Source organism: Hippocampus zosterae, chromosome 6, assembly GCF_025434085.1.
Source record: "Hippocampus zosterae strain Florida chromosome 6, ASM2543408v3, whole genome shotgun sequence".
Taxonomy (NCBI): Eukaryota; Metazoa; Chordata; class Actinopteri; order Syngnathiformes; family Syngnathidae; genus Hippocampus; species Hippocampus zosterae.
The window spans coordinates 17,995,127-18,018,696 of record NC_067456.1 but is presented as its reverse complement, the minus strand read 5'-3'; the positions used below and the strand labels follow the sequence as shown (position 1 = coordinate 18,018,696).

At 41.9% G+C, this 23,570-nt stretch overlaps 2 protein-coding genes across 3 annotated transcripts in view; both read left to right on the top strand.

Annotated features, from left to right (window-relative positions):
- The window catches only part of piwil2 (piwi-like RNA-mediated gene silencing 2), a 30,181-nt gene extending 24,902 nt beyond the window's left edge, over positions 1-5,279 (top strand). The window contains 5 exon segments of the mRNA XM_052067060.1: positions 241-329; positions 465-570; positions 1,716-1,969; positions 3,703-3,810; positions 4,835-5,279. Of these exon segments, the coding sequence (XP_051923020.1) occupies positions 241-329; positions 465-570; positions 1,716-1,969; positions 3,703-3,810; positions 4,835-4,991 (714 nt within the window). The 3' untranslated portion in view covers positions 4,992-5,279.
- Positions 5,280-6,553: 1,274 nt separating this feature from the next.
- Positions 6,554-22,459, top strand: LOC127601582 (poly [ADP-ribose] polymerase tankyrase-1-like). Of its 2 annotated transcripts, XM_052066955.1 has the most exons (28): positions 6,554-7,027; positions 7,609-7,833; positions 7,997-8,092; positions 8,240-8,276; positions 9,549-9,624; positions 10,592-10,612; positions 12,090-12,184; positions 12,270-12,336; positions 12,446-12,632; positions 12,752-12,873; positions 13,020-13,111; positions 13,226-13,304; positions 13,411-13,582; positions 14,594-14,673; positions 14,983-15,128; positions 15,247-15,412; positions 15,498-15,717; positions 16,405-16,514; positions 16,644-16,832; positions 16,974-17,220; positions 17,316-17,398; positions 17,571-17,691; positions 17,779-17,876; positions 19,247-19,321; positions 19,436-19,541; positions 20,045-20,231; positions 21,233-21,389; positions 21,469-22,459. In XM_052066955.1, exons 1-28 carry the CDS (start codon positions 6,595-6,597, stop codon positions 21,553-21,555), a joined length of 3,774 nt encoding a protein of 1,257 aa, XP_051922915.1. In that variant the 5' UTR covers positions 6,554-6,594; the 3' UTR covers positions 21,556-22,459. The 2 variants fall into 2 exon arrangements, with proteins under 2 accessions (XP_051922915.1, XP_051922916.1); XM_052066956.1 differs by lacking the exon at positions 10,592-10,612.
- Positions 22,460-23,570: the final 1,111 nt, after the last annotated feature.

The window sequence follows — 23,570 nt, the reverse complement described above, 5'->3', positions numbered from 1 at the left end:
GTGTGCATTTCTGCAACCAAGTGAATGTAACTGTTTTATTTTTCCTTCTGAAAGATTTTTCTTCAGTTGAGTTGTACAATTTCTCACAATGGTGAAACTGTCTCTTCGTCTTAATAAGCCCCCCCCCCAACCCACGACCAGAAAAAAAAAATGTATTTGAAAAGGAGTGTGTTTTTATATCCACCATTTGTGGTGAAGGTTTGGGTGATTGCATTTTTACTTGCATACCCCTCATAACAGAAAAACCTAATGGTGGTTGGAGTTGATGTCCACCATGACACCAGCAAGGCTCGCCAATCTGTCATGGGCTTTGTCGCAAGCATGAACAGGTCAGTCGTATTCACCGTTTATTGGTGTTATTCATGTTTAGCTTTGCAAATCTATCCCCCCCCCTCTTGGCCTGTATTATGAATAGTATTGTGTTGTGTTTCTTGGAAGGTTATAAACTTTTTTTTTTTTTATAGCTCAATAACTCGATGGTATTCCAGAGTAACTTTTCAAGGACCCAATGAAGAACTCATCAATGGATTCACAGTTTGCTTGTTGGATGCACTGCACAAGTATCATGAGGTATATGCTTTGACCTATCAATGCTGCAAACTCATTTTAAGCACAGTAATGTGATTACAGTATTTGTAGTTTTGTTAAGCCCATTGTCAGTGGTATAAGACATGTTTGCGTTGAATTGGGGGGAAAAAAGACGAAACAAGTAGATTAGCATCAGCGCATTTGACAACAAAGTTGTATTCAATTCAATTTATGTCTTATGTGCAAGATATAGTTTTTAAAGTAACATAACCTTAGAAAGTTCTACTTCTCCCTTTCTGAATTTTGCTCCTGTAAATGGGGGTATTTCTCCACTGTGAGACAAATAAAGGTTTTCCTATCTTTATCTTTTCTTATCCCTGCCTCAGTGAAAGGAGAAACTAGCGATAGACTGGAGTGAGTACTGCCAGGTTCTGATATAGGCAGAATGTGCAACAGTTACCACAATATGGTCGAAATTGTTACGAATATAGTTCCCTGGAGTATTGACAGAGGACATGGTTAGGTTGCCGCTGCTGATGGGTTGAGCACTCCCAACTTGGATCAAAAACGTGACCGTCATCTCAAATATCGCTTGTTGTGTGTGCAAATTATTTTGCGTATTGGTAGGGTTTCCTCTTTTTGATGAATTATTAAGATACCGTAATTTGCAAGTTGCCCAGTTTGTTATCCTTTCATATAAAATGTAAACCATCTTCGGAGTGTAAGGCGCCATGTTTCCTGATAGCTGTGCTAGTAAAAGACGTTGCTATGCAATATGCATTGTGACATCATTCGTCAACATTGGAATTGATCAGGGAATTGTTTACAAAAATGGCAAAGGATGCCAAGGAATTCAATATAAATGTATGATTGTCATTGTGGTTGTTATTATCTTGATTTGTCCCACAAACGCAATAGTAAAATCACCACATGCTGATTTTTCTTTGTGCTGCTGGGCCATTCAGCGTTTGCGATCGTGCTGCCTGTGGCCCGCAGGCTGCCATTTGTGTAGACTTGGCTCACATACACACTAGATGTTGGACTGGGTAGGTTAAGAGATATAATATGAATTGTACTGTACTTTCCAATGTTATATGGAAAAGAAATGTGCATGTGGAATCACATTTTAAAGACTACATTGTCCTGTAAAACCACCACATAAATCTGTGTATAAACCGTCTACATAGGTCAACCATTACTTGCCAGAAAAGATTGTGGTGTATCGGGATGGTGTGTCAGATGGTCAGCTCAAGATGGTTGAGCAGCACGAGATCCCACAGCTGATCAAATGCTTTGAGACGTTTCCCAGCTATGAGCCGAAGCTTGTCTTCATTGTGCTCAAAAAGAGAATCAGCACTACCCTCTATTCCTGTGATGGAAGCAGCTTTGGCACACCTTCACCCGGAACTGTTTTGGATCACACGCTCACTCAAAAAGACTGGTACGTGTATGTCATATATTTATCCATCCATCCATCCATTTTCTAATCTGCTTATCCCCACAAGGGGCGGGGCACGCAGTACATACGAATATGCCCATAACACGGTGGAACTCTCTCACTGTACATGTTTGAACAATCTATGCACAATTAGAATTATTTTTATGCCTAAACATAAGTAAAAATAAAAAATAAAAATAAAACAAAACACACCTGAACTGTCGACACTACTTGTATTTCTTTGCCACTTCGCAATATATTTTTGGACCTGCAAAAAGTGCTGCTTGTACATGAATCTTGCATATCAAGTTCGTGTATGTGTAGAGAGAGAGTTATAAAGATGTTTTGGGTTTTTTGTTTTTTTTTTGTCTGCAGAATCTGCTTGCACAAAACTTTGTGCAATTCCAGCCTGATTGCCCTCTCTGTGTTGCCACTGCAGCATAAACTCTATGCTCAAAACTATGAATTGAGCCCATGTCTTTATTGTTCCATGTCACTGCAGTAGATTTCTTTGCAGGGGCGAGACACAAAGCAATGTTTCTCACCGGATTCGATATTACTCACTAACCTTTCGCCCGTTGATGAGTCTGCCATCTTGCCTATCCAGTGGTCCCTCTAATTACGAACATCTCTTCATAATAAATATTCAAGTTACGAAATGCCTCAACGGGAAAATATTGCCTCTTGTCACGAAATAAATTTCAAGACACGAAAGGTAAAAATACAGTTTGGGCTGCTACTCGCAGCTTCGAGTTTCCTAAAGCAACCTACTTATAGCTGCGATTACCGAACGTCTTCCTGGCATCCCATTGGCTAAGAGGGACCCATGCCGTATATGTACTGTATATGTATGTAGATACAGAGAGATGTGTCTATAAAGAGCCCTCGTCATTCCCCTTGGGCCCTGATGTGTTCCGATAGTTTTACGAAAATGTAAACCACCCAGAAAAACTGTTCACTAGTCGGCCGATCGCTCACGATGCCGATGTTGGCTTTGGACATTTTCAAAGAATTGAGCAAACGTCCTTGGATCAGATCTTTACAAAACGCCAGGCAAAAATCATTTCTGAGAGAGAACATGACCTAAAAAGGGCAAAAAACAACGATGATGCAGTTGATGACCATCAATTTTATTCTTTAGCCTTAGTTTTTTACATTCTGAACAACTGTGCAATAATATAATTGTTACATAATTTTATGCTTTCGAAAACATTTATGTGTGAATTTTGGAGGGGGGCTTAGAACGGATTAGGGCATTTACATGAAAAATGTGTCTTTACTTACAAAATTTTCTAGTTATGAAATTTCCTCCAAAACTAATTAATTTCATAAGTAGAGATACCACTGCAGTGTATTTTTATTGTATTTTATGATTACTGTGCTCGCCGAGAGCACAGCGCTTCTCATTGGTCGAGTCAGACATCGCTATTTTACAGCATCTCTGGTTGGCTAGGTCGGGCAGTTATTTATAAGGTTTAATATGATATTGAAAGCTCATGTGCGTATTTTTAGCATGAGCCACGGGACGAAACTTACACTTTACTTTTATACTTATACTTTTCTCAATATTTTAATAAATGTTTGACTCCTACCTCCTATCTGTCCTATCTCCTACCAGAGATTTGTTCCTCGAGCCAGTCCATTATCGTGCAAGGAGCCTTGTGTGAGTGTGCCGCAAGAGTTGTCTTCTCATTAAATTAGAAGTCTCTCTTCCCTCTTTTCTCAACATAATGTAGGGTGGACTTCTATCTCATGGCACATCACATTCGGCAGGGATGTGGACTTCCTACCCACTACATTACCCTGTACAATACAGCGAACCTCACACCAGACCATCTGCAAAGGTTTCTTCTTCCTCAAATATGATTTTCAATCCTGTTGATGTACTTTTGAAAATACAGGAATTTGCTTCCCCACTGATTAGCCATAATGCAATACACTGTATGTTATCAAGTGTCCTAAATGTTTGACGTTGAAAAAGAATTCAGAAGCATACATTTCTTTCACGAGATTGCTTTGGCATCACAAAGTTGCTTATTATTTATGAATTACTTTGTGATATTTAATACAATGAGATTGGCCATCCCTATGATTGTCATGTGGTATACTAGGGCTGAACAATTAATCGAAATGGAACCGACATTGAATAGAATAATGACACTCTACGACATTCGATGTTTGTCTCGATGTCGGTTCATATCACAAAGGCAGCGATTTGGTGCAGGGCAAAAAAAAAGGAAAAAAAGAAATGGCAGGGCGGTGGGAATGAAAAGTGCTCCCGCAGTAACCAGGCCACAAATCTAGCTACCAGTACTTATGTCTGACAAACACTTCCTCCTTTAATAGATTAAAAGTCACCAATGGTCAGCCTAAGACCTTATCCACTATTCGAGTAGCAACAAAGCTTAAGTGTGCACAAGAAAATTTGACTTTTCGATTGATGGCTGATTCATCCATGTCATATCTAAGCATGTTCTTAACATGCGACAGAACTGATAAATTTGATCAAATAGCAATTGCTAAAGGATTTGTGAACAGAAATGATGAATACATCACAGAAAAAGGCATACAGAGTCTCTAAAGAGGACAGCTGAAAAACCAAAGAAACATAAAGATAACATAAATAATAATCACATATTAAATCACTATTGGTCAGCCCTATTGTATACTGCAAAGTCAGATTTTAATTCAACTCATGATTTTGTTTGATGACAAACAAATTATTATTCATTTATTATTCTATTCCAATTGAGTTACACAATTCAGAGTGGGTGTCCAACCAGAGATTACATGTAGCATTCCGCTGTACTCTGACCAATTTTCAGACAATTTTATTTCATTTATGTACTGGCTTTTATATTCCAACAGGCTGACCTTCAAAATGTGCCATTTGTACTGGAACTGGCCAGGCACGATTCGCGTTCCCGCACCGTGCAAATATGCACACAAACTGGCTTACTTTTCAGGCCAGTACCTTCATTCTGAACCATCCATCCAGTTGGCCGACAGGCTTTTTTTCCTTTGAAACACAAATTATGTTAAAAACTAATTGTTTGCGTTTTTGTTTAAACTTAACCTGTTATGGTGTCACTGAAAATGCTTTGCTTTATGAAAACTGTTATTTTAAAATAATTAATAGAATAGTCATTAATAGATAGTTTGCAGTCTTTAAAAAACCATTCATTGTCATATGCTGTATGTTGATATATATTGTCTGTATGATCTGACAGTAACCATCCATTATCCGAACCGTTTATCCTCATGAGGGCAGAATATTAAAATTCTTGACGAAAATTTTCCCTCTCTGGCTCCATCTTTTGCCTGTCATTTCCGATCGGCAAGCTCTGGGAATTTCCCCAAGAAGCTGGAGATCCATGCCTCGTTGGAGGATGTGCGGAGGGTAGCACAGACGAAGCTCCCTGGGAGAATTGACGATCAGTCGCAAGCATGAGTCAACACGGTCCCAAACATGAGACAGCTGGAAAACAGGCAGGACGTTGGCCCTCCAGGCCCGGAGCTGAACATGCCTGCAAACCCTAGGTGTCAAACTCGGGTCCTGGAGGGCCGCTGTCCTGCATGTTTTCCAAGTCTCCCTGTTGCAACACACCTGATTCAAATGAACAGGTTCAATATCGGGCTTCCGCAGACCTTCCTGATGATCTGAATATTTTAATCAGGTGTGTTGCAACAGGGAGACTTTGAAAACATGCAGGAAAGCGGCCCTCCACAACTGGAGTTCGACATCTGTGCTTAAACCCTCAAAAAGATAGATCGATATAAATATTCCAGCTTGCTTGCTTGCAACACTATTTGGGTTTTCGAAGATGAGTTATCCTATTCCATGTGTGTGATAAACAACGCAATACTGCATGAAAATCATCCAACTGGAAATGAGGCGACAGAGGAGATTCCACTGTACATTCTATCAAAAAAATAGAAGACTAAACATTTTTTAACAAGCGAGAGGGGAATGGGGGAACTGCAAAACGGACCTGTTGGGTGTGATCACATGAAAAATGTCATTTGAATGAGTTTTCAAATATGTCCCACACACCACAAACACATATTGTGCCATATTGCGGAAGTGTGGTTAAGATAAAGATTAATGGGATCCAGCCGCTGGCGACTGACAAGGTATTGGTGACACTGTTACCTTTATAAACATTTTTTTCTCCTAACTATCCTAAAATATTGGTGACAAACTGTAATTTTGCAATGACGGAACCACGCTTAAAATAACCACGGTGGCGGGAGTGACTTGCTGACAATGACAGTTTTGGTTCGGCTTGAAATAATGAATGGCTGACGATGACGGACGCCTGGTCCAGCCGCTGGTGCATGTCGGACCAGCAAAATCCACTTCCCTTCCCAAGTTCCCATCTCATTGCGTGCGTCCGTACACACATGCATCCAGAGGGCCGAGTTCTGGTACTGTATTGACGTTCATACTTGCTTATCGACATACACACTCTAATCGCAATATATTCAATAAAATACATGTTAAATTATATTACAGTCCCGCAGGCTGGACTCGGGACCTGTATGCTCATTGAGTAACAAACCGGAAGCACGTCCACTTTGACCGGAAAGGCGGAGCAGGGGGTTATTGTTGCTTGCGAGCTGCTGTAATGGCGGTGTGTCGTCGCTCAGCAGCGCAGCAGCAACAGAACAGCTTACAGTCTCCGCCGAGGAACAGCTCACTTTCGGGTGCTCACTCGACGGCTGCGCCGATGACAGCGATCAATTCGCCGCATGAAACTGAGCGCGAATGCGGTGGAGGGATTGAAGGCGCCCTGGCCTCTCCGGACCTGCCTGTCGCGGTCCAAGCGAGCAGCGTGAGCTCAAGCACGACCACCTCTGGGGGCAGCGGCGTCTCCAGCCCCGGCTCCGGAGCCACAAGCCCCACCGACGGTATCAGCGGAATCGGCGGAGCCTTTCGGGAGTTGTTCGAAGCCTGTCGCAACGGAGATGTGTCGAGAGTGAAACGTCTAGTCGATTCGGCGAACGTCAACGCAAAAGACATGGCTGGCCGAAAATCGACTCCTCTGCATTTTGCTGCGGGTATGTCTCGCTAAGCTAGGCTAAGATAACTTGGCTACATCATCATATCCGCTTAATTGGAATCCTCCATCGATATTTGTGTCCACTCCGACATGTTGTCATTTAGTTGAGTGGTAGAATGTAGCCTTGTTAACCAGCGAATCATAAGTGGCAGCAAGATTACTCGCTTCTATGTCGTTCTGTGTCGTACTTTAAGTTAATCTAGTTTGAACAAAAGTAACTCCGTTTTAACTGATCTACTCGTTGAAGACCTCTTTACTCGATCGTATATAGATAAATTGTTGAGTTTGGATATACATTACATAAATTCTTTCCTAAGCAGCATCATTTTAAAACGATCCTCCGTTGTTGTGTCGAATGTTGCCCACTCGGCATCCATTGCAGCCTGTTCATTCTAGAAGGGGGGTTGTCACAACTGCGCCCCCTCGCAAGGTTTCTCACTATTTCCCCAGATGTTTTTTTTTTCTCCTTGCCCTCCTGAGGCTTAAGGTCAGGAGATGTAAATTACTGTCAACTGTGGGCATGTGAAGCCTTTTGAGACTGTTTGTGATTAAAGGCTATATAAATAAATATGACTTCAGGTTTTGGTCGGAAAGATGTGGTGGAGCATCTCCTGCAGACGGGCGCTAATGTCCATGCCAGAGACGATGGAGGACTGATCCCCTTGCACAATGCCTGCTCCTTCGGCCACGCTGAGGTTGTGAGCCTTCTCTTGTGTCAGGGTGCAGACCCCAACGCCAGAGATAACTGGAATTACACTCCTCTGCATGAGGCAGCCATTAAAGGAAAGATTGATGTGTGCATAGGTAAACTTTACTGTTTGATTTTGTTTCATATTTTTTCAGTGTGTGCATATTGAAACTTGTGAGCATGGTGTGCAGGGTTAGTTTAAAAAACAGTCAAAACTAACTGTTGCCACAGTTCAGAGATATTTTTTAAAGTGTTTTTGTTTTTCTCATGTAAATGTAGTGTTACTCCAGCATGGAGCTGATCCAAACATCCGCAACACTGATGGAAAATCTGCGCTGGATCTGGCTGACCCGTCTGCCAAGGCAGTGCTCACCGGTCAGTTTCTATTCTCAACTTTTACCCCCATAAATAAGATTTTTTGTTTTGGTTTTTTTTAAACAAGGTGTAACATTCTGACAGAGTTGAAATATTGTGAAAGTTGTTTCAAGCCTTGACCTAATCTTTAACTATATTAATAAATAGGTGAATACAAGAAAGATGAACTCCTAGAAGCAGCAAGGTGAGTCTCCTCCACCTTATTTTGTTTGATGTTTGATAGTTGCATACGCATTATGTAATGTCATGATAACATTTTTAGGCCGCTACATTTTCCCAGAAACTATCACATTACAAAAATTAATGCCACTGATAAGAGTGACAGAGCTGCCAACCATTACGGATTTTCTGGAATTTGTCAATCATTGAAAGCTAACTCGTAATATCCCGTAATCTTTTTTGTGATGAATATTTTCAAAGAAAATCCTGGGTCACATAATTGCCCAAACGGGATGAAAATGATTAAAATAGTTTGTGGGGAATTGCGGTGCATTTTTGACAATACGACAATTGCAGATGCGGTGTCATTTCGCTGGTGGGCTGCACTGACGTAGTGCTTACCCATTCGGAGAAGTGAGCAGACGAGTACGACGTTAGCCAAAAGCTCATGATTTGAGGCTACCCCGATTGTTGCTAGCCTATGTAGATTCATATTAGCGGTGAGAAGCAAGGGCAGTGACACAATGTGCAACTTCATTGCCAGATTTATTATTTTTAATACTTCTCAGACCACAAATGTGTGCGTGCTAACGAAAACTTAATTACTCATAGAACAATCACTATGCCGCCTTCGGGGACCTGTACTTTACTTTCCTAACACTTGCTGACTCAAAGCATAGATAACAGTGGCTGATATTTGAAGTCAATTGTTTTTATTTCTTTCTATGTCTTTAAAATATCTCTCCACATGAAAATAACTAGTGACTCAAAGTTTGGGGGCCACTGCCTTAATTAAAATAAGAAAATTTGTATGTCCCTGCATATGTGTGTACATTGTTGGAATGTCAGTGTTACGTAAATATTTTAATAATTTTTTGATTGATTTCTTCTTTAAAGTATCAATATTAATTCGTGAAATTGCAATTGCAAATCTCTCTCGCCGTTTCACCCGTACTGTGCCTGTGTGCGAGTCAATTCACAAAGCAGGGATTAAGGTGAGTGACAGGAGAGGGAATGAATCGGCATGACCATTTAGGATGAAAAATAAACATATGGGTAAAGAACCATTTGTGAAGCGTGTAAAAAAAATATTGTGTCCATTTTAGTCATCTTACAATAAGTCAACGTAAGTATCGTGACAGGCCTACATATACGCTTGTAATCAGAGTTAAGATAGTTAGCTGCTGCAACTTGATATTATTGTCTTTGATTTGTGAAATGAAAGTTAGGTTTTATCAACTATTGTACATACTTATTATATTATTTTTTATTATATTATATTATTATATATTTTCAGGAGCGGAAATGAAGAGAAACTGATGGCTCTTCTGACTCCATTGAATGTTAACTGTCATGCCAGTGATGGTCGCAAGGTAATTCAAATACAACTGCATCAAATAACCACAAAGAGATATGAAGCCATTGTTATAATGTGTCGTGTACTGTTTCTGTCTCTATTCTAAATGGATGCTTAGTAACTGCATATAACGGGATTAGCTGTTTTTTATTTTCATAGCCGTGTTTGATTATTATGCATGCACCTCTCACTTAAACTTGTCAATTTTTTTTTTCATGTTGCACCATCTGTGGTTTCTCTCAGATGCCTAATTCATCTTCTCCTGTGTGTTATTTGGACATTGACTTTGTGTTCATCATTTGGAGCTTTTATTTCACAGTTCTCTATTTGAGTGGTTCTCGGGATAGATGGCCACTTTCTCCACGATGACCATGTGTCGGTCGGCCACTGGCATGTGGAGTTTTCTTTTTCTTTACCTGTTGTGTATTGCAAGGTTAATTGTCCGAAGACAACCCACAATGCACTTGACAGCATTTTCCTGATATAAATGTAAAGCATTGCTAATGTTGATGTCATGTCATCCAGAGCCCCACCTCCCGAGGCTACCACAAGGAGGGCACTTTTGTTTTATTATTTACCCCCCCCCCCCAAAAAAAAAGTGCATTCATCTGCAAAATAATGAAATGCTAACCGGATCGTCATGCGCTTGTTTCATTCATTTTTTGTTATTCAATGCTGTAGCTTTTCATGATGCCTGCATGAACTAGCCCAGTTACGGTAGATTTTTATTTTTTGTTTCATTATTAAACCCACCGTATACCGCTTGGATGCTGAAAACCCTTGAGGGTTATCATCACCCTCAACCTGTTTAACCTAAATTTCACTGCGTGTATGACAGATATAACAGTGATTCATGAAATAGGCCTTGTTTTCAGTCTTTTCTAAGAGGGGAGAATAGATTTATCTATGACCCGATGCTGCAGTTTTGTAATTTTTTTTTCCATTTTGTTTTCTGTGTGACTCTGGCAACATTTGTCGATCAGTCAACATCTCAAAAAATGCTGGTAAGTTGACCTTGATAACAGCCACTTGATCGATGCACTGTTGTGGTCTTATTTTTTCCCCCTTTTTTTAATCCATTGTTTTATTTGACCAATAAGCTGGCTGTCACTCGATTAATTGCACATCATGGGTGTGTGGTTCACTCATGTATCACACCCTGATGCTCCTCTGTATGTGTGTGTGTGTGGGTCTGTGTGCGCGCGTGTGGCATGTGAGTGTGTTTGGATAATGTGTCCGTGGTGAAAACGCCATGTTTTTGAATTTGCAGAGGAGCTCAGTTTGTTTCACTGCCTGCTTTCTTCAGCGTCTGTCTTCTATTCACTCACCCACACCGTCATTCACCCAGCCTCCACACAGTATTTGATCTGGCTTTTTTTCCCCTTCTTAACATGATATCTGACAGTTGCCCATGCATGCCCAAAGGCTCGCTCCTCTTTGACTTTTGTCAAGCAATTATGTCAAGTGAAATGTGTCTACCTCACACCCCCAATGAACCGGTTGGTAATCAGGAATGACTTTTACCTGTTTCTCAAGCACCTTGCTTTTTTCAATGTTATCTCACACTGAGCAACAGTGCCATTACACAGCAAATTTGGTAATCTAGAAGTTGCCGTTTGAATATTTCCTTTACAAAATCTTCCTGCTTGGAAATTGAATTGGGAATGACTGTTTGAATTGTTACTTTTCTCCCTCCTGCCCCCCGCCACCCCCAAAATATTCCTGCATGGAAATTGGGTTGAGAATGACTATTTGATTGCAAGCTTCATCTTTCTTACGGTAGACACAATAAAGAGAACAACTGCACTTGGATTTAAAACCTTGCTTTCACTCACATTTTTTTATTATTGGCTGAAATAGTTTGGTTTAGTACTTCAGCTTGAATATGCTTCCTTAAACAATTCATTTTACGGCATCGTTGCACGCTTTCGCAGTTACATTTGATAGCAATTTATCTTGTGCAGATTAGAACTGGCCGAATGATTGCATATTCAATGCTTGAAATGGATTAAATGACAGGGTGTTTAAGTCATTCATTTATACATTTTATTTGAGGTTCTGGATAATCCAACAGAAGCAGCTCACTTGCATCAACTAATGTCTACCATTTTTTTTCATACTTGTCGTTACTGGCAGCGCCCTACTTGAACACATTTTCAGCTTTGTACTGCAGAACAGGTCATGTAGATGTAATCAAATGAAATTTGCATTGTTAGTTCTCACCTCTGACAGCATGTTAAGTTGGACGCCGTTTTTTGCTCGCACTTCCACTGAGTTGACACCATCAAGTACATGTACACCATTCATCTGCAGCTCACCTATCATAGCCAGCCGAATCATATTGGCTCTGGCTCTAATCAGCTGCTTGCTCCAACGGCCATCGAAGGCGCAGCGCACAATCAAGGCAGCCGACCAGCCAACCTTATTTGCGTTGATGTGAATAAGACATGCTTTTTTTATTTTATTTTTTCATAAATACAGTCGACTCCTCTCCACTTGGCTGCTGGCTACAACAGAGTCCGTATCGTTCAGCTACTTCTTCAGCATGGAGCTGATGTTCACGCCAAGGACAAGGGGTGAGCGGTATAATGAGGACTTACTTTGAACACTTGAAAGTGAGCAACATCCCAGACTCTAAACCTGACTGTGTTGTGACTTCAGTGGCCTGGTTCCTCTTCACAATGCTTGTTCCTATGGTCACTTTGAGGTTACTGAGCTCTTGCTTAAAGTAAGTTGAAGTTCATTGACATGCATTTAGAATTTGTAATGACGAACCACAGTGCACTTGACAGCATTTTTCCCATGTGCTTGCGTATTCCTAACGCTTCCTCCCGCAGCACGGTGCCTGTGTCAACGCTATGGACTTGTGGCAGTTCACTCCCCTCCACGAAGCAGCATCCAAAAACCGCGTGGAAGTTTGCTCCTTGTTGCTGAGCCACGGGGCTGATCCGACCCTACTCAACTGTCACAGCAAGAGTGCTGTGGACATGGCTCCCACTCCAGAGTTGAAAGAGAGATTAACTTGTGAGTCCTCTTTAGCAGCAATGACTGAAAATCACACAAGACCTTGTAATCAGACTCTCAACACCCAAAGTGATTTGTTTTTTTTTGGTCCCTGAATTTTCTCTTTTCATTCTGTATAGATGAGTTCAAAGGCCATTCGCTGCTCCAGGCAGCTCGTGAGGCAGACATGACCAAAGTGAAGAAGACCCTGGCTTTGGAAGTTATCAGCTTCAAACATCCTCAAACCAACGAGACAGCTCTGGTGAGAACTATGATACTTAAATGTTGCATTCCGGTGGGGCATAGGGTTTTGGAACTTGTGATTTACAGTGGTTACTCTACATGAATTATAAAGTGTTATTTCTTTATTTACAAATAAATGTGTCCTATGTACTCATTTTTTTGAAGCATTGTGCAGTGGCTTCCCCCCACCCAAAAAGGAAGCAAGTGACCGAGTTGCTGCTACGTAAAGGTGCGAACATTAACGAGAAGAACAAAGAGTAAGTCCACAATTTGTTTCAACACTTCACATTAGAATGTTGTAACTCTTAACATCACAAAGTCCTCTCAGTTTGAGATGCGAAAGCATTCACTTGTTCTTTTGTGCGTCACAGCTTTATGACACCTCTGCATGTTGCTGCCGAGAGAGCGCACAATGACATTCTGGAGGTGCTGCAGAAACATGGAGCAAAGGTTCGAATTTTTAAGACTCGGTTTGCTCGAAAATATTCGCAGTCACCTTCCAAGATGCTGGAAAACATGGTTCACTCGCCAACCCCCTTAACTTGTCTGACTTCAGGTGAACGCCGTGGACACACTGGGACAGACTGCTCTGCACCGGGCTGCTCTGGCTGGTCACATACAAACTTGCAAACTGCTGCTGAGCTATGGGGCCGACCCGTCCATTGTGTCACTGCAGGGTTTTACTGCTGCCCAGATGGGAAATGAAGCTGTACAACAGATTCTCAATGGTAATCACATTTCGGTGTTCATGGTCGGGCTGGACGACTATGGAAAAACTAATAATCATGCTTATTTTCTGTACAAGTTGAAAAAAAATTCACCTTTTTTCATTGATTTCAAAACTTAGTACCTTCATTCATTCATTCATCTTCCGAGCCGCTTGATCCTCACTAGGGTCGCGGGGGGTGCTGGAGCCTATCCCAGCTGTCTTCGGGCAGCAGGCGGGGGACACCCCGAATTGGTTGCCAGCCAATCGCAGGGCACACAGAGACGAACAACCATCCACGCTCACACTCACACCTAGGGACAATTTAGAGTGTTCAATCAGCCTGCCATGCATGTTTTTGGAATGTGGGACTTAGTACCTGTATGTATTTAATTACGAAACCTGAACTAGTCAAATTATCATCATTACCTCTTGCCCACCCATTCCTCCCTGGAAGTTTAACACTTAATTCTTGGAATTATTATTCTTTTTTTTTTTTGGTCAACGACATGATGTTGTAAGTATCATGTGAAACTCAAGCTTCTTGCTTTTCATCCTGCTGCATACACACCACGTCTTTGATGCCTTGCATTTTTGCACACATTGAGCCCTTGAATAACCATCACCCATTATCTCTTCCTCATATTTATTCTATCTTATGTTATTTTCACAAGTCTGATGACTTACTGGGCTAAGCTGGCACTTCAGGGATTGTATTTTGTTCTATGTCCTGCGGAAATGTCTGTTGGTACTACAAAAAAGTCGTTGGCTCTATATATCCTTGAATTTTGAAAAAAGGAAAATTCCTTGAAAATCCAACTTTAAATCTAACTTGACTAACTTGAAGGACAACAAGAAAATACATTAATAAGAAAATAAAATTAGAGGTTACTAAACTAATATCCACTCTAAAAACTACTGGATGTTCCACCTCGTTTAAGGCTTTTAGGAGCAATGTGGTTAAGATGGTAATAGTTTTTGTAAAGGCAGTTCAGATTTTATTTACATTTGGTCTTTTTTTCTTTTCTTCCAGAAAATGTTCCCACGCGAAACTCTGATGTCGACTACAGATTTCTTGAGGCAGCCAAAGCAGGAGATCTAGAAACTGTGCAAGTGAGTTGGCGCCATGACTCATTTTCTTGATTATTTTATTTTTTTAATTTTTTTTTCTATAACCTGTTCTTCTGGCAACGGTATTTCCAATGTCCAGTGTAGCAATCACCTCTGGACTCTTCAGGGGAAGACATAATAGACGATTCTTGTTTTCCCAACGAAAGCATCTTTCTTTTGATTTGACGCTCAGAATAGAAGCTTTTTGCCAGACGTGTCACTCAGAGGCCCCTACCATTCACAACATCCTACTTCTCGCCTTCAAAGGCTCACTTTAAGATTCATTGTTGTCATGTTCTCTTTGTGTGGCAGCAACTGTGCACGCCTCAAAATGTTAACTGTCGGGATCTGGAGGGACGCCACTCCACTCCCCTTCATTTTGCTGCTGGTTACAACCGAGTGGCTGTGGTGGAGTATCTGCTTCACCATGGAGCTGATGTTCACGCTAAGGACAAGGGGTGCGTTTTTTTTTTACACTGTTGCTTTTTAGACACTTTTCACAAACGAAAAAAAAAAAAATCCAAGGGGCGATCTTTCTGGAGAATCGAGATTTACACCTGTTACTCATCCCACCAGCGGCTTGGTTCCTCTTCACAATGCTTGCTCGTATGGCCACTATGAAGTCGCCGAGCTGCTGGTAAGACACGGAGCCTCAGTCAATGTCGCTGACCTGTGGAAGTTCACCCCACTCCACGAGGCAGCAGCCAAAGGAAAATATGAGATTTGCAAACTGCTGCTCAAAGTAAGAACCCTTTCAATCAGTGACGGATAAGTTGTAAGATTGGAAAATTAACCGTGTTTACCGTTTAAAACGCCTCTATATTCAGCATGGGGCAGACCCCTCCAAGAAGAACCGCGATGGCAACATGCCACTCGACATGGTGAAGGATGGAGACACTGACATCCAGGACCTTCTGAGGGGTGATGCTGCCCTGCTGGATGCTGCCAAAAAAGGTTGCCTGGCTCGTGTCCAGAAACTTTGCTCCCCAGAGAACATCAACTGTAGAGACACTCAGGGCCGCAACTCCACACCACTCCACCTTGCAGGTAATGGGTACATTTTGCACATTTCTGGCTTTTTCACTCTTGAGTCAAATCGGTAGTTGTACCAAAAATGTAACCGCTCCTGTCCAACTGCGATGTGTTTAAGGATATTGATGACGCACAACGGGATTTCTTGTATTGGCTGCGTTTAATTGTCTCAATCACAAAGCTTGACAGAAGAAGCCGAAAACAATGTCCTTCCATCAGTTACAGTGATACAGCCTGCTCCTACACAAATGATATGGCACAGTAATGTATTCAAATACTTAAACTGGTAATTGAAAACAAAGGTTTGTCCGGCTCTAAAATACTCACCTCCCCATGGACGTCAAGAGAAAAGTGGGTGAGTCAAAGGATGTATAGGATATAGTTTTGTTTTGTTTTTAATTCTAAGAATGTGTTTTTCGTTTTAAGTAAATGAATGGAGGAACTGCAATCTCTCAGTCACGTTTTGCTGTAGTGTCTCTGGGTTAAAACATTTTACGTAAAATCAGAACTCACTAGCCATACTTGTAAGAATGTATGCGGACGTCAACTGATGACCTTGAGCGCTACCTTTGTGGATGTCTGATCTGAAACTGGTCACTTCTCACACACTTTTTCTTCTCACTGTGGGTGTCCTTATGGGGACTGGATAATTGATTTGCTGCGCTTGTTACAATTTCCAACTGATTCCTGTTTTCTCCTTAGCTGGCTACAACAACCTTGAAGTGGCTGAGTATCTGCTGGAACACGGGGCAGACGTCAACGCTCAAGACAAAGGAGGTCTCATCCCGCTCCATAATGCTGCTTCCTATGGCGTGAGTTTCAACCCACCGAGCTCTTAAAGCATTCGGTAGCTTCAGCTACCTCTTTTCTTTGATTGAAATATCTCCTTTTTAGTTCTCCAAATAAAAACAGTGGCTTTTGTTATCTTCCCTCTCCGATAGCATGTTGACATTGCTGCCCTGCTCATCAAGTACAACACCTGCGTGAATGCCACAGATAAATGGGCTTTCACGCCCCTGCACGAGGCAGCCCAGAAAGGCCGCACACAGCTCTGTGCTCTGCTGCTGGCTCATGGGGCTGATCCCACCATGAAGAACCAGGAAGGTCAGACAGCTCTGGACCTGGCCACGGTAACATCACCAAAACATCAACACTCTGTACCCCATTACGGATATGAATGCATCTCATCTTCATCTGAACTCGTCTTTCGTCTTATAAGTGACGGATTTATGCTCTTTAAACTGGAACGCTTTCTGTTGTTGCACTTTTAGGCTGACGACATCCGGGCCCTTCTTATGGACGCCATGCCACCGGACGCTCTCCCAATCTGTTTTAAGCCACAGGCCACAGTGGTCAGCGCCTCTGTCATCTCGCCAGCCTCCACACCGTCCTGCTTATCAGCCGCCAGCAGCATAGACAATCTAGCCGGGCCGCTCAATGAGCTGGCCAGCGGTGCGGCTGGTGGCAGTTCAGGAGTGGCAGATGGAGCCGCAGGCACGGACCGCAAGGAAGGAGACTGTAAGATTATTCAATCTGCCTCTTGGGTCCTCAGTAAATTGTTTTCAAAGGTGGTTAACAAAAACCTTCTTTTCTTTCTTTATTTTCCCAAATAGTAACAATGCTGGACATGAATATCAGTCAATTCCTGAAGAGTTTGGGCCTGGAACACTTGAGGGACATATTTGAAAGAGAGCAGGTGAGAAATGAAGACGATGTCAAAAATATGAAATGTGAATATAAATGCACGATGGCAAATTGGCAACTCACTTTAGTGAATTTGGGAACACATACTCATCAAAAGCATGAGAAAGCTGGTTTTAGGCATCAGTTTGAAATCTTTTCTCCCCCCCCCCCCCCCCCCATGTTAGATCACTTTGGATGTCCTTGTTGACATGGGTCACGAGGAGTTGAAGGAAATCGGAATCAATGCCTACGGGCACCGACACAAACTTATCAAGGGCGTAGAGAGGCTGCTGGGTGGTCAGCAAGGTGAGAAGGCCTATTTGAGGTCACTGCCTCTTGGAAATGTTTCACTTGAGCAATTGTAACCACTGTTTCTCGTTGCGTTGACCCCAGGTGCCAATCCATATCTGACATTCCACTGTGCCAACCAAGGCACCATCCTCATAGACCTCGCCTCCGATGACAAGGAGTATCAGTCAGTGGAGGAGGAGGTATGTTATTCTCCTTGATCTTCAGGTCGATGGTGGTCTGCACATACTGGCCGGGACTGCACAAAATAAACTGTTTTAGTTACCCGCTAACTCAAATAGGAGAGGTTAAGGGCAGCCCAATTTCAAAACTAAACAGACTTCTCGTCAAAATGTAATGGCCACCACAACGATCTGTTCAACTATTTTGTACAGTGAAGAAAATTCTCTCCTTGGCTAAGGTCTGTCAATGTTTTTTGTTGTTATGTAGAACAGTGTATAGTCATGGAAAAAAAATATTTGACCATAATAATAAGTTGTCCTTTATTTGTCCCACACTGGGGAAATTTACAGTTTACAGCAGCAAAATTGGGGGTAGAAGAAGGAAAACAAAGTGTTTGCATGCACAAAAATACATGTTTCAGAGAGAGCTGTACACAGTTCAATTAAGTTTAATATAAATATAGATATAGATATTGCTGCTTCAATTTCTTGTTCATTTCAATGTCTGTTATTACGGAATGTGTATTAGCTGAAGAATGCAGTGAACACGACAAAACTACGGCTGGTTTCTTATTGCTTTGTCCTATTTGACATTGTTAAGATTGATTGTACATGTACCGGTATTGCTTTTTTCAAGAAAACCATTGAAAGTGGCGCAATAGTTATTTTTGTTGCAGTCATTATAGTCAGACTATTTTAGTCATTAAACCAAAATAGTGCGTCTTTACCAGTGCACACATGAGCAACTTATCAGAGTACACCAAATTCATCTCTCATTTATTATTTAACATTTTTATTCCACTTCCATTAGCAGCTAGGAATGTAATGCTAAAAGCGATATTGCAATATTCCAATTGCCCTGGTTGTGATGATACGATATCAAAAGCAGCATCTTCGTGCGGAAAAAATATTACTCTTCAGACGCTTCAGCCGAACACGGCATTGTGTACTACATAGACCCCGATGCACCTCTGAACCACGAAGAACATATTGCAATAAAATTCTCTGGCCAAGATTTTGTCTTTGGCACTGCTGCTCTTCGGTACAAAAACATAATATTGGGGTGATGACAGGCTGAGTTTTCTCTGTGCATGTATTTTGTATCCATTAATCATTATTTTACAGTACTTTATAAATACAGTTTAGGTTATATACAGTATCATGACATTTTGTATTTCACCAGCCTCCCCAAAATCTCATCATGATTATCGTATCATTAGGTTCATATCATGATTAATATATCGTGGCATTTGGATACTGTAGCATCACTATCAGCAAAACCACCCACTCACCAATCCCCACACAGTGAGCAAACGGGCCAATTGAGAGGGGGGGGGGGGGGGGGCGGGAGGGGAGAACCCCACATGAAACGTGCTTCTTTTGTCTCTCAGATGCAGAGCACCATCAGGGAGCACAGAGATGGAGGCAACGCAGGTGGCGTGTTCAGCAGATACAACATAATCAAGGTCAAGTCTGTTTTTCACGTCCTATTTAGTTGTCGGTATATTGAGGAGTTTCCACATTTCCGGGTGAGCGTTGCACACTGTCTCATCAAAATAAATACCGTCTTTGGCCCACAGATCCAAAAAGTGGTGAACAAGAAGTTGAGGGAGCGTTACACTCACCGGCAAAAGGAGATCGCAGACGAGAACCACAACCACCACAATGAACGCATGTTGTTTCACGGTACGCACATCTGCTCAGCTGCACTCTGGTGGATTTTTGGACCACCGCGAGGCCTGTCCGCTGTCCGTGCTGCACGTTCATGCAATGCATTACTGCCTTGGTCATCAGGAGGTTCAAGAAGTTCAAATATGAATAAAATGCAAATCGGGTTGCAAAATCTGAAAATGTTCAAAATTGAAAACGGAATTCCCGTGGAATTTATGGGAGCAAACCAGGAATTAAACAAATGAAAGCTTGGCTCTTTGAGCGACTTTGGCTTGAATTGTCAACTGCATTGTTGATGGGAAAGGAAATTCCTTTTACAAACGGCTCATGTTCTGTGTTTATTTTTATTTATTTATTTTACGTGATGTGAGCCTAATCTTTCATTTGATAGTTGCTGTGTTGACAGCCATAAAGCGCGATATTCTGTGAGCCTTGATGGATCAGTCGGAATGCTCTAAATTGGCTGCCACCGAAGACGTGTTGTGTTGTGTATGATCTTGACAAGTGTCTTCCCTCAGGTTCCCCCTTCATCAATGCCATCATCCACAAAGGCTTTGATGAGCGTCACGCCTACATCGGAGGAATGTTCGGGGCGGGCATCTACTTCGCCGAGAACTCCTCCAAGAGCAACCAGTACGTTTACGGCATCGGCGGAGGCACAGGCTGTCCGACCCACAAAGACCGCTCCTGCTACCTGTGCCACAGGTGAATAACCGTTCCAAATAATGTCGCAGTGATTTGGGTGTGCTCCTATTGAAATAGGTCATGGTCTATACCAGGGGTGCCCAAACATTTTGGACCGAAGATCTACTTTTTGATCAACTAACCTGCCGGGAGACAACCCTTACCGGCGCGCGCGCATACAAACATACACGCACGCACACGCACGCCATGATGAGAAACAGCCTGAAACTGAGGCATGCGGTGCACTTTTGCAGCCTGTTAACTATCATAGCTCACATGTACCGTTTTAAAGTGCTTCCCTGGGCCCTCCTATATTCCCGCAATAATCTTTGCCGTGCCCTCGATGAATTGTACACAAAGCAAACTCTGAATGAGAATAATGACGATAAAAGATAGAGCGCAACAGCTCTAATCACAAGCTGCAATTGCAGACTGCTGAGCGCTAACAACTTCCGGTGACTGTCTCGCGCCATTGTAAATTCAGGATTTTTAAAATATTGTTTTTGTGAAAATGAGACTGATAGGATGATTAGGGTGCAGCATACATTAACACAAAAAATATATTACTAACATGTACAAAGCCACACAAATGGTTGTTGTTTTTTTCTCCTCGACACTCCTTGGATCTACTTGGGACCTGTCTTAGATCTACCGGTAGATCAGGATCGACGTAATGGGCACCCCTGGTCTATACCATACTCGTTTTTGTCATGAGTCACATTTTAGTTCCCATTTCCCTTGGAGAGCCGTTATGAGTGAAACCATATCAAAAAAAGTCAATTATAACGGTTTATTCAACTACTGTATAAGTTACTGGAATGAGGGGTCTGGTCACAAGAAAATGCGAACAATATGTCTCTTATTTATTACATTATGAGAATTTTAGTATGCATCATGGAAGTTGACATGTTTGATTAGCCTTCGAGGGCCACATAAAAAGATGTGGCGGGCCAGATTTGGCCCCCGGACCTTGAGTTTGACACCAGTGGTCTAAACGCTTTCTTTTGCTCTACAACTTGCAGGCAGATGCTGTTCTGCAGGGTGACTCTCGGGAAGTCCTTCCTCCAGTTTAGTGCCATGAAAATGGCCCACGCTCCCCCAGGACACCACTCGGTGATCGGGCGGCCAAGCGTTAATGGCTTGGCCTATGCCGAGTATGTGATTTACAGAGGAGAGCAGGTACATTTTCAATTCAGCCACAGCGCAAACACCGCAGATGATTCATTGTCACCCAGCTGTTGTTTGTTTTTCCCCTCAGGCCTTCCCAGAGTACCTCATCACCTACCAGATCTTAAAACCAGAGAGTGCAGCCCAGTCCGCTGCAGGAGCTGAGCAAAAGTCATAGTTGGTGCCATACTGACTCCATGCTATTTCCTCCTTTCACATGACACATTTCCAATTTCCCTTCCAAGGCGACCAGTACATAGAGGACAGATATGCAGTGTAATACTCTTCCCTTTTGTCTCCTTTCACTTTTTGTGCATCAGTTGCATGTTAACACGGGAGCATGTAAGTCCCTGTAGTTTATGGCTTGCTTCTCTTGTTAGTTTACCACCCTTGTGGCTTCATTGCCCAAACACTGTGGAGAACCACCAACCCTCTTAACACACACACAGTTTCTTTCAAATTATGTGAAGTAGGAATGCAAACATATCTGGGTTCATCCTGTACAGAAGATTTAGTCCAAACATGATCAGTGAAAATAGTTGTTACCCCGTAACGTTGACTATGAACTTCCAGGAGAACACTACAGTTTGCGGGTCTCTTTAGTCGTGTTGCACAAGCGGCTGGGATGGATCCGATACTTTTCATCGGTTTTACAATGTAGTCGTGAATGAGAGTATGCTCAGAAACACAGCTTGATTGCAATGCGCAGCACCCTAAAAATATGAGGGATATTCTACACATATGAATGCTGTACATTTAAAGCATTATGTATGACAGAATAGTTTAGTAAGTTGAAATATGCTTGTGATGTTTTAAAACCTGATTGCCAGTGAACTAAGCATCCCACTTGTCCCCGTTGGTCTTCTTTTATGCATAAGGATTTGCACTTTTACATAGAAACCTATTTAAGTTATTTTGAATCAATGAAAATTTTGAGGGAAAAATATTTGTACAGGTTGTGTAAATGGTTGTTTATAACTGTTGCTGTTTGAAAGTATCTTCAGTTGAACATAAAAAGATGTTTCTTTTATCCCTTCTCTATTCTCCTTTTTTTTGTTAATAAAAGTCACAATAATGGGTCATTGTGCTTTGTTTTCATTCAAATCGAGCTTTCCATTTGACTTAGAAGTAAATACAATTTAATATAGCTCTCTGTTGAATACATTTGTGAAGTACAGTTTTCATTTACATCAACAGTTGCCAGTTTATGGTCAGAATAACAAGCAGTTTATCAAGAGTAAGCAAAGCTCAAAGTCCTTGTTGCAAGCTGATTGCATTTTACAAATGCTTTGGGAACACCGCACATTCTATTCCAAATTCAAATATTTCTCAAATGTGTTATTCCTTTTACAACAATTGAGGCAATTGTAAGCAGTTTCCTTTTTTCTTTACAAACTCAAATATTAACGATATAAATCCTGTGAATCGCCGAACTACTAAATTGGATTGAAATTCTCATTGTGGTACTGCTTCACATTGAATTCCAGCACCTATGACCACGTTTTCTGCCGCATGACAGTACAGCACTTTTTTCACCCCAAATGTTTTCAGGAATTCAACTAATATTAATATCTGATCTACAGTATTCAGAGCCACTGATGGTGTTGCCTGACCTGTGCGGCCAGTGTGGGATCGGTTCACACTCGGTGACTGTTTGAATGGTTGTTCTCTGGAAGTTGGTTGATCGAAAAGTCGATCTTCGGTCCAAAACGTTTGGGCACCCAGTGGCGTAAACCATCTGACATATTCAACAAATATGTCGTGTTTGTGCGCGCACGCGCGTGTATGTGGAGAGATGGTTAAGATTATGATGTCTTATTCACTCATAGGTGGACTGGGAGTCCAGTGGTTAGCACGTGGACTCCACAATGCAGAGGTATCAGGTTAAATTCTAGCTCCGGCCTCCCTGTGTGGGGTTTGCATGTTCTCCTCGGGTGGGTTTCCTCCGGGTACTCTGGTTTCCTCCCACATTTCAAAAACATGCATGGCAGGCTAATTGAACACAGTTACTATTTTTTGCTAAAAATAGTAACAGTATCCCACAATTCCGTGCGGTGCGCAAGATTGGAGGGCTTGCGCTGATCGCACAAGCATTTTTCACTACGCAGACTTCGACACGAAAGAGTTGCTTCCTGATTAATTTGGTGATTTGTGAACACACACAACATGGAGAAGTATGTTGAAACATTGGAT